The 15,674-nt window shown below is 37.6% G+C and overlaps 1 protein-coding gene across 1 annotated transcript; it reads right to left on the reverse strand.

Annotated features, from left to right (window-relative positions):
- Positions 1–1,606: 1,606 nt before the first annotated feature.
- idh3b (isocitrate dehydrogenase (NAD(+)) 3 non-catalytic subunit beta) lies at positions 1,607–12,064 on the reverse strand. The gene is made up of 11 exons (XM_034680945.1): positions 11,937–12,064; positions 9,345–9,518; positions 9,006–9,126; positions 8,841–8,901; positions 8,623–8,755; positions 6,649–6,782; positions 6,387–6,489; positions 6,121–6,267; positions 5,816–5,910; positions 4,892–4,952; positions 1,607–2,114 (listed from the first exon to the last, which is right to left on the reverse strand). Exons 1-11 carry the CDS (start codon positions 11,976–11,978, stop codon positions 2,037–2,039), a joined length of 1,149 nt encoding a protein of 382 aa, XP_034536836.1. The 5' UTR covers positions 11,979–12,064; the 3' UTR covers positions 1,607–2,036.
- Positions 12,065–15,674: the final 3,610 nt, after the last annotated feature.

Consider the following 15,674-nt stretch of genomic DNA (forward strand, 5'->3'; position numbering starts at 1 on the left):
AGTGAAAGTTGCTCTGTCAAATTATTACTTGAGTTATAGTACTGAAGTACTAGCTTTTAAAAATACTTAAGTACTTCTTAAAAAATCCCAAAGCATTGTTTTTTCACAAGGCATGATGGCAGTCAAGAATACATAGAAGTTAATTCTGTTACATCATGTTTATTTAGAAAACTTAACTTGAAATCTCTAAAAACTACACCATGGAATAAAAACAGCAACTAAGTTACTCCAAGCACAGACAACTTAGTTTGAAATGTTCATCTGGAATGAAAAAAATGTTACGTATCTCAACACGCTTTCTCAGGTTGGACTGTGAATTTTTGTATGTTTGGGCAGAGTGGGAAACAGGGAGAACATTTCAAACGATACGTATCATTTTTCATTTCAAAAACCTCTAACACGGGCTGAAGATATGACCACGGGTGCTCAGGTGGAGAATTATAGCCATCATTACCACCTCTAAATGAACTGCCTGATCTGAGTGAGATTTGCTCTGTGTTTGCTCCACGTTCAACCGTGGAGACGCACGATACACAGGTACAACTAAACCACTGAGACAAACAGAACTACACTAACACATTTTACTGTCTTAGGGATCAGATTTCAAAAAAGAGAAGGAAATTCATGAGCTGACTTCAAAGCAAAAGTAATGACTAACTAGAGCACTGATAGAAATGTGGTGGAGTAAAAAGTACAAGAATTGTCTTCTAAATGTAAGAGAGTAAAAGTAATAAGTATCCCCAAAAATAATACTCAAGTAAAGTACAGATACTCAAAAAATGTACCTAAGTACTGTACTCAAGTAAATTTACTGTGTTACTGTCCACCACTAGATGTTAGTATACAACACAAGCGAGGCCTAAATACATCACTGTATTAAGATAAATTCTTGAAGTTGAATTTTGATGTCCTTATTAGTGATCAGAATTAAATAGACTATTTAGCAATATAAGTTATCAAACTTTGTATATTAAACCCTTTGGAACAACAATAGATAGGTAGGGCTATTTATGTGGTCAAGTTACATAGAAATGCATGAAATAGAGACACTTTTGGTACTAATGCAGATTTATGCAAAAATGTCAAAAGAAAGGAGGGGAAAAAAAGCCCAGATTGCATTTTCTCACAGGAGTTCAATTAATGCCCCCTTTTTTTCTTCATGTTTGGGGTAAACCATAGAACTCAGGTTTTTGAACTGCAAGACATTTGACATGGGGTGTGGAAATTGTGAGAAACAGTTGAATGTTTGAATATATGAGACCATGATGACAAAAGAAATTAGCTGCAGCATGTAAAAGCACTGTCCCTTCGTAAGAGGGGAAATGTTGGTTGTTTCAGTTTCCTCTTCCTCACAGTTTGTGGTTGCCTACATACCAGCAAGTACAGTGATTCTCTCATGTGCCTGACAGTCAGATAGTTAATTTGTATGGGGTCTCTCTCTTGTCTATCAGTCAATATATTGTTCAGACATGGGGCCTAGGCTTGGACTGTCTTCATAAGAAATGATGCGTGTGGGCAGGGCCATGAGGCACTGCTGATTAAAACTAGAGCACACTGAATACATCAGTCTTCAAGTATCAGTCATGCAAGGATTTTGCACACAAGATGTCACATCTCATTTATTATTTATCTCTCAGCATAAATGAAGATGAAAGAAAACTTAAAATTGGAAGTTAATAAATAATATGCAAGTATACATACATCATGTTTTGACTCCTGGTTAATGTCCAGACATAAAACCATTCAGGAGAAATTACAGAATGTTGCCAAAGAAAAAAAAAGCCAGTAAGCAGCATAGAAACACTTTTTGTACTGATAAGACTTGAATGTTCAACACATTATTTTTCATGTTAGATATCTAAGCTGTAAACCAGTTTGTTAAAATCATAGTTGTGCGTTAAGTCTACATTTAAAGCGTTAAAGCTGGAATCGCTGTGGCTGGAATATTCTGTATGCGTACAATCAGTCAGTTAACAGGAGGTAAATAAAACAGCATGTGCGCATCTCAGCAGCTGACAGATTCGCACATACAGTGCTCAGGCTGTCAGGTTAGCAATGACAGCCCGGGTGAACTCGTCGCTTGTGGCATAGCCCCCCAGGTCTGAAGTGCGCACCTGTTGCAAACATAAAGACAGTTTGTCACTGTATTCACAGCTGCAGCAACACATGTCCACATACAGTGACATAGCCTGCATGTTAGAGAGCCTTTAATACACCACTTTGAGAACACATGAATAGTATGACCAGTCAGAAGTGAACTCTGACAAATCAGCAGTTTCATTTTGCACACAACATTCACGTCTTTACATTTCCAGAGTTTATTAATAGCATTGCTGGAGAATTATTATTGAAAGACATCAAGTACCGGCATACTGTAAAAAACAGATACACTTTCAATGTGAAGAAACTGTTTGATTGTTAACATTTTGATTAAAAACTTCACCATGCGTCTTCTCCAAAGGCAATAATTAGTATTCAATCAGACATTATACAACATTCAGAAAACACTGGCCATCCAGAAGAGACCGAATGATACAGCATAAATAAATAACACTAACCACAGGACAAGCTTTAATCATTTCTATGAAGTTTAAAAAGATGTGATGGCATCAAAGGTCAAAACCCGAGTGCAGTAACTAATATATTACTTTATCTTTTATTTATGATAAACAACTGGCTTGTGAAGTCTCGGAAACTGGGGCAGAGTGATACAAAAAACATGAAAAATGAAATGACGAGATAGAGCCGTCTAAAGTCTTACTGCATCAGCGGAACAAACAGCACCAGTTTGAGATAAAAATGTTTACTTTGCACAGTTCATTTATTGATATAGCACTAAAAACTAAACAGATAATCTACAGTGTAACAATGAGTCTGCCGAGAGTACGACATCTGAAGTGCTCCAACGCTAATGAAAACAGGATAAGCTTTGTGAACATTGTGGCCATCACATCAGGATACTTTCTCTGGCCATCACAGTTTCTATTTTAGGCAGAATGTCTGAAAGTTCACGCCTAGTATTTTTGGTTTTCTTGAAGGATGTCTTTGGCAGTTTCAGGAGAGATTTTCATGGTGAAATATTAACTGTGTTCTTCATATTGCATTAGGTTGAGTTTGCCTTTTCCGTGCAGGAACTCACAGCAACAAATTCAAGTTTTTAGTTGAGTTAAGAGTACTGCAATGGCTGAACTGACTTTAATGTATCATACAGTCTATGGTTTAATTCAGCACTTTAAAAAATATGTACGTAAGACACATTGTAAGGTTACTGGGTCATGATGCAGCAGTGATATTCATTCACTGAGTTACATTAGCTTATTGTCATTAATTTTTTTACGATGTGAGTTGGTAGTGAGGCAGATCAGCTGGTATTATCTGCTGAGAAAGGCATTCTAGTTGGTTCCTGACTTTGTCTGATAGCAGACAAGTGACCTGTAGGGCTGACATGGCTTTAACAAACAACTGAGTAACAAGCAAAGCGGGATGAAAATATGTGGAGTGTAATGAAAATATAATTCAAAACAGCCTAATAAAACTAGAGAAGTAAAAATGTGGGAGAAATAGAAAGTAGCTATAAAGAAATATGATAGATGAACATCCAGGGGAGGAAGCCTCGAAGGCTGCACATCGTTAACTACAGCCCAAGGCACAGTTGATTCCACTGGATGGATCAGTAAACCCTGTATGGACTTTATACATTAGGATGCAACAGATGGGGTTTGTCGAAACGTTGAGAGAACACTTTCACTTGACAGAGAGATGGAGGGTGAGTCTTAACATGCTCCCACTTCATGTTAACATCAACAACTAGATGAAAGGAAATGTCAGTGACGGGAGAGACGAAAAAACATCTTAGTAAACAGATCGGTGATGCAGGTTATCCACAACAGCCTGCACAAAGTCGCCAGTGGTACAATAACCGCCGAGGTCTCGTGTCCGTACCTGGGATGTGAGCATAGATATATACACACACACACACACACACAGAGACACACAGAGACACACACACACACACACACACACACACACACACAGGATAATGGGGTACAAGGAGAGGAGGAAATTAAAGGAAAGGGAAGAGGGACAGGAAGGGCACTTCAGACAACATGCAGGCAGAATATTTCACGCAATTCACAGATGCTCTTAATAAGTCACAAACTAAAAAACAACAACTTTTTGTTGACATCTTAGAGCTGAGCTGAAAATGTGATTCAGCAGAGGGATTAAAATTGATGGAATTCATGCCTGTGTTGCTGTCAGTATATGTTAGAATCAACATTGAGCAGGTGTAAAGACAAGCTTGTAAAAAAAAAAAAAGAAAAAAAAAGGATGCAGAGTTCCATATTTTGATTTAATACTAAATTACAAAACATAAAAACTGTGGAAAGAGAAATGTAAGAGGTTAGCTTAATTAACATGGATACTAAGTGTGTACACAACCTCAAAGCAAGCGATCAAAGGCCCTCTAACATACTAACATGTAAACAGTAGTTTGCAGTTTGTTAGAACTTGGCATTTGTTGGTCAATAACTGTTTTAATGACACTTCATGTTTTTGTGTAATTGCTGGAATCTGACAATTATATTAAAAAACCTCTAATCTATGACTTAAATTTCATTTTCTATGTTTTGGTTCCTGCTGCATTTTGATACTGTTTCTGTAAGATTACAGGAGTACAGTTACTGACCACAAATGTGATGAGCTGTAGGTTACATTTGAAACAGAAGCTGACATGAGTGGGGTATGCTAGCTCTGCAGGCCCTAAAAATACTGGTAATTGTATAAAAGCAAATGATATCTTCCTGGTGTTAGTTTTATTAGTGTTTTTAGATGTGTTCATCTTGTGTCAGGTGTCTTCATGACACAGTGGGGACAGAATGGACACACTTACCTTGCCCTGTTTGATGACCCTCTTGACAGCATCTGACACCATTTGGGAATGATATTCCAGACTGCAATACAAAACAGGGAAGCTCAAGAGTCAGTGTCATATTCACACTCAGGCACGCAGGCATGTGAGGATGTTTTCTAAGTGTGTATGTTGGACCAGGATACAGATTCAGGATTAGGGATGGGTACCGAATTCGGTTCTTTTATAGGTACCGACTGAAAGCTGTCGGTACCACCGAGTATCGATTCACGTACAATAAAATGGTTCCACATTTCGGTACCTAAACGCATCCTTGTGACTGTGAGGGAGTGGAAGAATAGGAGATTTTCCATACTTTCGCCCTGTAATAAAGTTAGAGACTGATCGGGTCGGTGGACGTCTCTGCTCTCAGCCCTCTGCCCTCTGCTCTCTGCATCTGCGCTGGAGCGCACCAAACGGAGCCTGCAGCTGACGGGCGCACGCACTCACCGCGAGGCAGAGCTGCAGGAGGATTAAGTTGAGACGGACTCTCTCGCTCCGACTACCTGCCCTGTTTATAACCGTTCCTGTGTGCGTGAATGCCCAACAAGTAAGTTGTGTGTCCTGTTATTATAAAAGAGACGGAGAACTGACTTTTTCCCGTCTGCAGACATTCACGTGTGTTCATTGATAAACTCAGAAAGAGCAATTAGACGCCGCGAGCACGTGCCAACTAATATATCTAATCACCTCTAATAAAAAAAAATTAGATTTTTCTTTAAACAAATTAACTTTTACAATTGATTTTATAAAGTTAGTATCGAAAAAAGTATCGTTGAGGAACCGGTATCGAAATTAAAGTATCGGTATCGAAAATTTTTGAACGATACCCAGCCCTATTCAGGATGCACAGTGGGAAATGTGGTGTACTTTTCAGAACTTTTCAGAACTAAGAAGCCAACTCACTTTAGGTGCCTGAGCATGTTAGAAGCACTGAGCAGCATGGCTGTGGGATTTGCTATGTTCCTTCCAACAGCTTGTGCGAAGGGGTGGCGTGCACCCTGAGGGGGGAAAAGAGACAGAGGGTCAACAAGTAGAAAGCCATAAGAAGAGGAGTCAGTGGTAATAAAATGATAAATGTGTTTCTATTTTCTGCAGCGCACAACTAACATCTAAAGTCAGACTTCAAAGAATTCACAGATTACACAAAGAGAATGAATGGCTTATTAAACATACGTACAATGTATAATAACAAAGCAGCAGAAACTTACAGTCTCGAACACAGCGTACTCTGAACTGTAGCTTTCCCCAGGAACAACTCCGGCTCCTCCAACCAGCCCTGCTGCCAGGTTATCGATGATGTTACCGTAGAGGTTGGGCATCACCAGCACATCAAACTGGTATGGATTCTGGACCAGCTGCAACACAATAGGACATACTATGAAACATTTACATTGGACTTCACGACTGCAATGCAAACTAAAAAATGATCAGTATGTCATTTATTAATTGAATGGGGGTTAGGCTGTAGATGTACCTGCATGCAACAATTATCGATGATTATGTTCTCGTATTTAATTTTGGGGTACAGTTGTGCCACCTCTGCACAGCTCTGCAGAAACAGGCCGTCCGCCAGTTTCCTGTAATAAGACAGGGGAATGAGGACAAATAATGCTGTAAAACAAACATGATGCAAATCGAAAACCATATTAACACTCTTAGAGAATTAATGGAAAGTTATGGTTATGGTTCAAGATATAAGACGAAAAGCATAGAGGAAGTTTTCTCCGTGTCCTTACATGATGTTGGCCTTGTGAACAGCAGTCACCTTGCCTCTCCCTTTCTTGGTGGCATAATCAAACGCAAACTTGGCAATGCGTCGTGACTTTTCTCTGGTGATGATCTTCAAGCATTCAATCACACCAGACACACTCTAAAGAGAAAGAAAGGCATCATGAAGCACTCCAAAGATCTGTATTTAGAACACTGGAGAAACCAAACAAAGACCCAAAGTAGAATGAATTGTTATTTGACCCTAAACCGTGATTATAAATTATCTGAATATCTGTACAGTGTCAGAGATACAAAACAAAGACGTATCCTGACCAAATACAGGCTGAGTGACCACCAGCTGGCTATAGAGACAGGGAGACATAGACAGACATGGCTGCCCAGAGAGGAGCGTCTATGTGCTCACTGCTCTACAGGGTACATAGAGACAGAGATGCACTTCCTCCTAGGGCTGTCAACGAATATTCTAAATTTGAATATATATTCAAATATAAAAAAAAACGGAGATTCGATTGTGAAAATTAATATTCGATTGTGGAAAAAAACACATCAGCGGCTGCTTTGCGAGTGGGCGCACTGCATGACGGGTCAGGGACAGGTCACAGGAGTCACACATGCACAGCGTGAAGCAGACGGCAGAGAGAAATCCTTCCGTCCCTGGATCCTCAGTGCGCTCTGAACGCGTCTTTTCCTCTGCTGGGAATACAGTGAATAAAAAGAGATCGGCACTGGCCTCTTCACATGTGGACTGTCTTGTGTTTTTGGCAAATAACCTGTCAGGCCTAAGACCCTACATTGACAGTGGACTAAAAGAGCCCGACAATCAGTGATACTGGGATAAAATGCAGTTTTTCCTCTTTTTTTTCATACTAGCGCCAAGAATGTAAGTGGACTACTTTTTCATTTTCAACTTTGACTTCAATTAATGTTAATAATATTTGCTTCAATCACTGAATGAAGCCTGCCTATACTAGGGACAAGAGTCGGGAGCTTTAATTGCTTGCACAAGTCTTGTTCAGCACCATAGACTGTTCAGCACTCACTCAGCGCATTGCGCACAGAGAGGGGAGGGGGGCGAGCGAGCGAGCGAGAGGTCTTCAAAGTGTTACGGTATAGACCATTAGGTCATTTACTTGTTTTGTAATGTGTAGGTATGTTTTAGGCATGTTATATCTTAGATAAAAATACATATACAAGTATTTATGTCTCCTTGCATTAGTTTGTCCACCTGTGATTGACATAATGCACAAATATAGATATTCGAATAGTTCAAACCTATGGTTTTTTTTAGAGCGAATATTCAAACGTCATTTTGGAGCAATTTTGACAGCCCTACTTCCTCCTCCACTGCAGCAAGTTCTCTTTTCTAAGAGATTCCCACTATAGGGAAATTACTAAAGTAGTAACAAACTTCCCAACATTAACCCCAGAAGAGAAACTGTCAGTTCTCCTGGGGGAAGGGTCAGCAGCTCCTCTGGCTGCTAAATATGTGTCTGCCTGTCACAGCCTGAGGGACGCACCATCCCATAATATTTGATTTTAGGAGGTTTTATGAGCATACTGCATCAAGTGAGGACATTGAGATATGCTGTATGGGTAATCATTCATTAATGCGTATAAAATATGTGATATATATATATAATATGTAATGAATATATATGTAATGAATATAACATGCAATGAATATATATGTAATGAATATATATGTAATGTATGTGTATAAATCTTATGTGCTTTGGCAACAACATGTCTTTGTTCATGCCAATAAAGCAAATTGAATTGAATTGAATTGAAAGGCAAGCTATGTTTTAATGCAAGTCACTTTAAAGTACTGACTGATCTAAATTGCACAATATGACAGTAATATCACACCCTAAACACAGCAAACACATTTTCCAGTTGTTGATTTTAAGTTGATTCATCTTTGTTTTGAAAATATTCTCTTTTGTGGTCTGTCTCCAGCAAGGAGGAGTGTTGCTTACCTCGTGCTCCAAGGAGCTGTACTCCCCCTCCGTCTGTTCACGGATGATCACCAGGTCCAGGTTGTTGTGGCGGGTGCTGTAGCCCGGCAGGCTGTTCACATGAACCACATTAGCGAACAGATCCAGTTTACGCCTGGGAAAAGGAAAGGAAAGGAATGTTATATAAAAATAAAAACTGAGAGACAAAAAAGAATCATATGAAAACACACTGGATTCACCTCAGTCTCATCTCATATGAAGCCAGCTCTCCTTTGAACTCCATGGGTGTGTGAATCTTTCCTGTATAACCAAACATATCATGTATCACATTCCATCTCATTCTCTTTATGATCTTATGTCATTTACTGGGGGTACACTTTGAGAGCAAAAAGTTGTATGGCTACCTTTCATGGCCACTTTGTTGGTCTTCATAGAAGTCAACACTTGGTCCAGCTTCTCCTCACTTGCCATGTTCTGTACCTCACTCAGGTGAAACTCCTCAAATTCAACGGGGACATCTCCTGCCTGAAGACAAGACAAAGGAAGTCAACTTTAATATAAGATCAAAATACATGACATCAGCATCTACTGTACTGTGACAAAGGTAATTCAAGTGAACCAAGAGAGGGACAAAATAGAATACAATGTTTAAAGAATTGCACTTATTTTGTTCCACTTACATCAGGGAATTAGATGTATTTACAAAAAATGACTGATGGTTTCTCTTGACAGGGTAACTGTACCTTAAACACTTCCTTGACTGCAGTCATCAGCTCAGGTCCCACTCCATCCCCTGGCACCATTGTCACCTTGAAAGTAGCATCGGCACGGGCTGGAGGGGCCTCTGGGCTGCAGAGACCAGCGGTTACACTCAGTGGTCGAGAGGCCAACTGCTGCCACCTGGGGCCACTCAGGCCCTGGTGATGGGAAAAAACAACACAATTACAAGATATTGTACATGTATTTTCCCATTAGACAACATAATCTTGTGTATTTGAGATTGTGCTGGTCATATCAGTAATACTTCTGGCTATAATAATGCCTTTTAACTTAGTGATGACGCTTTAATGATAACTATCAATTATAAAACATAGCAGTATCTATTTGTGAAGAAACCCATATTAATCTCATACTCAAGTCACTTTTAGGAGGACTGAAGAGGTTAACCTTCCAAGTGAACAAGTTGACACAATTAAATTAATATCCAAAACTTTTGTTTTCACATAATCTGGAAGTTCCTTTCACAAATATGTCACATTTGGATGTTTCAATTGTGAATAAGTGTGGCCCAAATTCTAAATCAACATGAATGACATGAGAGAAATGCTGCTTTATTGCAGTACTGACCCTTGCTTAGAAACATATCGTATTAGAAAGGATATTAAATTGAGATGGAAGGAACGTTGGGATTTAACAAGAGCTATCACAGTCAACAAAAATTTGCATCTAATCCAATATAAAATAATGGACAGAATTTATTTTACAAGAGATAAAATCAAAAAGTATGACAGACATGCTTCTGGGAACTGTCTGAAATGCAGCGTCACAGATTCACTGATTCATGCATTTTGGAGCTGTAGTAAAGTTCAGAAGGTTTGGCTTGAAATAGAGCATTGGTTGTCTGAGGTTTTGGGAGTGGAAATTAATTTCATTATACTTGGATCTTTCAAGACGTGTCACATTTAAGAGTCAGATATCCACAAAGTTGGGTTATTCTTTTTTCCTCTATCGTATTTAAGAACAGAAAAGTTATTTTAAAACACTGGAAAGCTACTTGTTCTCCCTCACTTTAACACTGGAACTGTAACAAACTGCGCTATTATTTGGAATTGGAAAAATCATTAGCCTTTGAAAAGAATAAAATATTTCATTTTGAAAACATATGGGGTAAAGTATTACATGCACCCTAAGAGTAGCGCAAAATTTGATTTGTGATCAAAGATTTTCGGTTATTTCGATCTGTTTTTTTTTTTTTTCTAACAGCTAACATTTATCTAAAGAAGAAAAATTATGAAATTATAGAGGTCTAGCTTGTCGGTGTGAGGAGTGAGTTAATGTCTGTATAAGTCCTTTTTATTTTTTATTTTTATTTTTTCTCTGTTCTGTTTGTGGATCTTGTTTTTGTTTGTTTGTTGTTTTGGGTTACTGTTAATTTAATTGTCCCCTGTGTTTTATTGTTTATTTGTTTTGGTGTCATGTGTATAAGGTTAAATGTGAATTTAAAAAAAATATACAAAAAAAAAGAAACATATCATAAATAGTTGTATTACTTATTAGACTTAAAATGATCTAGATCATCATAGTCAATGATCAAATAATACACTACTACATATTTTGTCACAAATATGTCCACATTTTTGTTTATGCTAAGGAGAACAGAAATGGGTGAGGGGCTGATCCTGAAAATAAATTTAGAGTAAGAAAGTCAGAAATGATTGGAGCAACTACATTCTTTTTGATAAAAGCCGGACCGATGTTAATTGAGTTTGATTGGTCAATTATGCCTTTGTATTTATCTGGGGAAGCAGACAACTATTTAAATTATTCTTAAAATAAGCACCCTTTTATTAGAGCAGCCCTCTGACTATTTTTGCAAAACATAATAAGGAGGCCTACAAATTCCCTTTCAAATCACAGAATTTCACAGCAAAACTTCACAACAAATCTACAACATTCATTAAATCTGTGATCAAAACTCAGTATGAGTCTCATAAATCCCATCTCATGACACTGCTCTTGACTCCCACTGAGTGATAAAAGCTCGGTAAGTGTGGAAGCTGGAGATAAATGAAGGTTGATTAAATGTTATCTAATCTTAAGCATGCAGTAACAGAAAAGGCAAACAGACCTTGCCTATCTTCTCTGCTTTTTTCAGGGCAGCTACCTTGTGGTTAACACGTACAAACATGTGGTATATAGAAATGTGTAGAATTAAAGTGACAGCTCTCTAAGGGCAGGGAGGTTAACGTGTCATGGTCAGGTTAGCTACTCTAGCAACATGAGAGATGGCTTTAAACGATGAGCTAGTGGTTTACTTTTGTACTACTTTCTCCTGACGACTGAAGTTTAACCCGTTGTCAAAGGCAGATGGGCCACACAAACCTTCACTAATCATCTGAAAGCTCCAGAGTCTGCTCACGAGAAGAGTTCATGATGGAGGAGGCTCATAGTTAGCACATATATTTTTACAGATAACAACACAAGCCGGTGTCTGACTCCCTACTCTTTGATCACATAACGTAGGAGTCTAACAAAATACAACTTTAACCACAAACACTCCTCCCTATGTGTATGTATCTGTAAAACAAGCGTGTTAACACTGTCTATGTACTCACCTTGACCAATGTTACCAAGCTTCCTCTCAAGGCGGCCGCCATCGTTACAGGCGTGCAGTGACTGAACTTCTTCTTTTGTGGTGCTGCAGTGGTGTTGCGCAGACTACAGGACAGTAGAAGAAGAAGAGCGACTTCACAACAGTGCCCCCATGTCGACAGCTGGTGAAAACCTTCTGGACTGATATCCATGAATGGTTCAAAATAAAATTTAAATCCATTCCAAATTCATTTTCAATAAATGACATAACTTTCGGTTTGATATGAAAAATAAAAGTGATGAAATCTGCTGTAACTTAATCCTGTGCTTCTCAAAAGTATTCATTCATAAAAAAAAGGACTATGAAATCTCCCCCCAAATTTGTTGTTTTTCTAAATGAATTCCAGTTATACCTAAAATCATTGAGATTAATGAAAGGCCCAAAAGCAATTAAAATATACGATTCCCTAAAAGAATTCCTCACTGAACTGTAAAATTATTCCCTCTCCTTACTCAACTATTTTATTATTTATTGTCTATGTATGTATCATTTCTCATTTGCCTTAAATTAACAACTCAAGCTGTATTGTTTCTATGTCCTTAATGATTGTTTATGTATGATGCTCCTTCCGAATGTACCCATTGTTTGTTATGTACATCTAAAATAAAGTTTAAAAAATATAATAATGTCAACAGCTGGTTGATAGTTGTACAAAAGATTAAACACTTACAAAGTTGGAGACAAATTTACATATTGGAAAACATTTTTACATTTTATAAAACAAAAGTACATTAGCAAGACACTTTTACCAAGGCCAAAACTAATTTTCATTTAAGAAAACAAATGTACAATTAAAAAAAAAAAAACACATTTACAAGCTATGAAATAATTTTACAAACGACAGAACACTTTTGAAACAAATTTAGATTTATTTCTAATGGAAAGGGAATGTACCAAACACCGGAGGTGATCCGGTACCAAACGGAGTACCAGTACCAAACGTTGCTCCGTTTGGTTTCTCTCCATCCAAACAAACTAAATGACCCCTCACTCGATCACTCCCGGATCACTTCCTGTATTTGGACAGTCCCTTTCCGTTTAAAATAAATGTAAATTTGTTTCAGAAATGGTAAAAGTGTTTCGCCGTTTGTAAATTGTCTCACCGTTTGTAAAAGTGTTTTTTGGTTTTGTAAATTTGTTTTCTTAAATGTAAATTTGTTTTCCAAAATACAAATTTTTCTCCAACTTCGTAAAAGTGTTTCATCTTTTTTAATTTGCGTTAATGCGTTAATTTGTTTTGTCCTTCAGGGCCACTGTAATAAACCCATAAAAACACAAAACATATGTTATGATGAACAATTTATAATCCAAAGCTACAAGTCAAATAACCAACAAGTCGGCTATAACCAAAAACACGTTTTAAAGGTCCTAAAACAAGGTTGGTTCAAAGGCAGGTTTGATAGGCCTATTAAATCTGGAGGAGGGGTGGCATAGAAAAAAAAGATGGAAATATAGAATTAAGGAGCCAAACAATATAGAGAGGTGTAAAAAAAAAAAAAAAAAAAAAAAAGTAGACCTGACTACTTCTTAAACTAATAATATGATGTTGCAGCTTCTACCTGCTTTTCACAGGTTACACTCTCTCCTTTACACTGAATGATTCAGGGCTCACAAAGCCAGACAGGCCCCCTGGAACATACCAGGATTTATAGCTATTGTGTCAGAGTTTTGTGCCCCCTGAGCTAAGCTCAGACACAGTGGTGTCCAGTGGTACTCAATGTGAAGATTTATGTCGAGAATACACATTTTCATGCCTTTTTTTTTTGTCAATTATGATTCCTGCATGGCACTGTCTGTGTAATTGTCTTTGGGTAAATGTTAAAAAATCATATTTGATGTAGCTGGGACCCACTTTGTGAAATGAGACAACTTAAATGTGTATGGGGATTCCCAGTCCTATTTCAGGCAAGTGACATGACCATACACTGACTCACAGGGGGACAGAAGATTTTAAAAAACCCCACAGTGAAACTGCTGGCTACACTCTGATATTTTTTAAATGTCCTCCTTTACCTTATGAGGCATTCATTTGGTTATTCATGCTTATGTCATTTCTACAAATTTTGCCCCAGCTTGAGCTCTTGGGCAGGCTCGCAGGGATTTTTGTTAAAAATGCTCAGTCTGTGCTTCTGTCTTTCTGGAATATAACCTGTGAAAGCACTGGATATCATATGAGTAGAGCCAAGTGTTAAAAGGACTGTATAATGACCTTTGTGGGTGCACCACTGACAACTTCTGAAACTGAAAGATGGACAAAAAACTGGTGACTTATGTGTCTTCATTTCTGGAACTGCAGAGTATAAAATATATTTTCTATTCAGATGACTTGAAAACAGTTTTACCAGCTCTATTCCCCTATCTCAAAAATATGTTTGCCAAAATGAAACATACGGAAGCCCTAGGATGCATCCATTTTATTTAGGCTACTCCATTTCCCGTGATTACAAGTTAATTTCAGTTTCTCAAAATCTTGAGTTAACATCAGATGATACTGTCCCCAGAGACATGGAGCACAAAATAAACAGAGATAATCTTAAAGGTACAGTGCATTTAGAGGCATTTAGAAGAACCGACTTGCTAGAATTGGAATATTATAGTCATAAGTATGTTTAAATAAGAGTATAATTAACTAAATATAGAAATCGTTTTGATTTTGTGAACTTAGAATGAGTCTTTTACACCCACAGAGGAACAGGTCCCTTTCCACTGAAGCTGCAATCTTACACTGCCATGTTCCTGCAGTAACAAAGAACAGTCAAGCTTATATGGCCATACTAAGTTGTTGCATGTACTGAGTGGTCCAAAACGCATCAGCTGGAAGAAAAAGAAGAAGAGTGGTTCTTGTGTTCAAACTAATTTGTTTTGTCCTCGAAGGCCATTGAAGCTTCCCCGATGGGAAGTGCAGAGCAGAGGAGCATTTTAATCTAGAATCTGACTGTTGAATATGGCTCAGTATTCCCACACTGTACCACTGACTAGCTTAATCACTGCATAAGCAGCAATGAGTAATTTCATGTTATTGGATCACCAGAAAATCACCCCCCTAAAGATAATGAGATAAGTTAATATGTCATAATGGGAAGTTTTGAAATAATGGGAAAAAGATGTTGAGATAAAAAAAAGAGTTCAGAAATGACCTTGTTGTCATGGGAAAGTGGGTAAATCAAATGAATGAATGCATGTCTGCTTAGGGCTTCCGCACACATCAGATTTATTTGTGCATTATGCACTGAAATGACAAACTTTCAGTACAAGTTGGCTGTAACTATAGGTCCTACATTTCACTTTTAATACCGTCCTCATCTATCACTCAGTAGCCCATTTGATTTTTTTTTTTTACGGAACTTGTTCTAATTTATTTTAATTTTAAAAGAACATCAGAGACATATCCTTAAAAAGAAAAAGAAACATAACCTGACTCGGTGACCTGAATGTTTTACATGTGATGGCACAAACTTAAGATAACCTTTCCATTTTGGGTGAAATATCATCATATAATTTTTTGTATTTTTTGTATTTTTCTATTTGTTGGTTTTGTATAACTTATATATAATTTGTTAACTTGTGGTGAACAAAGAAATACTGAAAAAATGCACTAAAAAGAATGACAAAAAAGAAAAAGATAACCTTTCCAATTTTTATTTGGTACAGTTACAGTATTTCTCAGTTGCATAAACACTAAACCCTATTGTCTGAACCA

This window comes from Notolabrus celidotus, chromosome 1 (assembly GCF_009762535.1).
Source record: "Notolabrus celidotus isolate fNotCel1 chromosome 1, fNotCel1.pri, whole genome shotgun sequence".
NCBI lineage: Eukaryota > Metazoa > Chordata > Actinopteri > Labriformes > Labridae > Notolabrus > Notolabrus celidotus.

What these genes read in the sequence shown, in the direction of transcription:
- idh3b (XM_034680945.1), bottom strand. Translation starts at nt 11,978, where the DNA reads ATGGCGGCCGCCTTGAGAGGAAGCTTGGTAACATTGGTCAAG. An exon ending in CAACAAAGTGGCCATGAAAG is followed by an intron (nt 8,902 to 9,005) that starts GTAGCCATACAA and finishes TTGGTTATACAG; the next exon opens with GAAAGATTCACACACCCATG. An exon ending in AACATGCTCAGGCACCTAAA is followed by an intron (nt 4,953 to 5,815) that starts GTGAGTTGGCTT and finishes TTTGTATTGCAG; the next exon opens with TCTGGAATATCATTCCCAAA.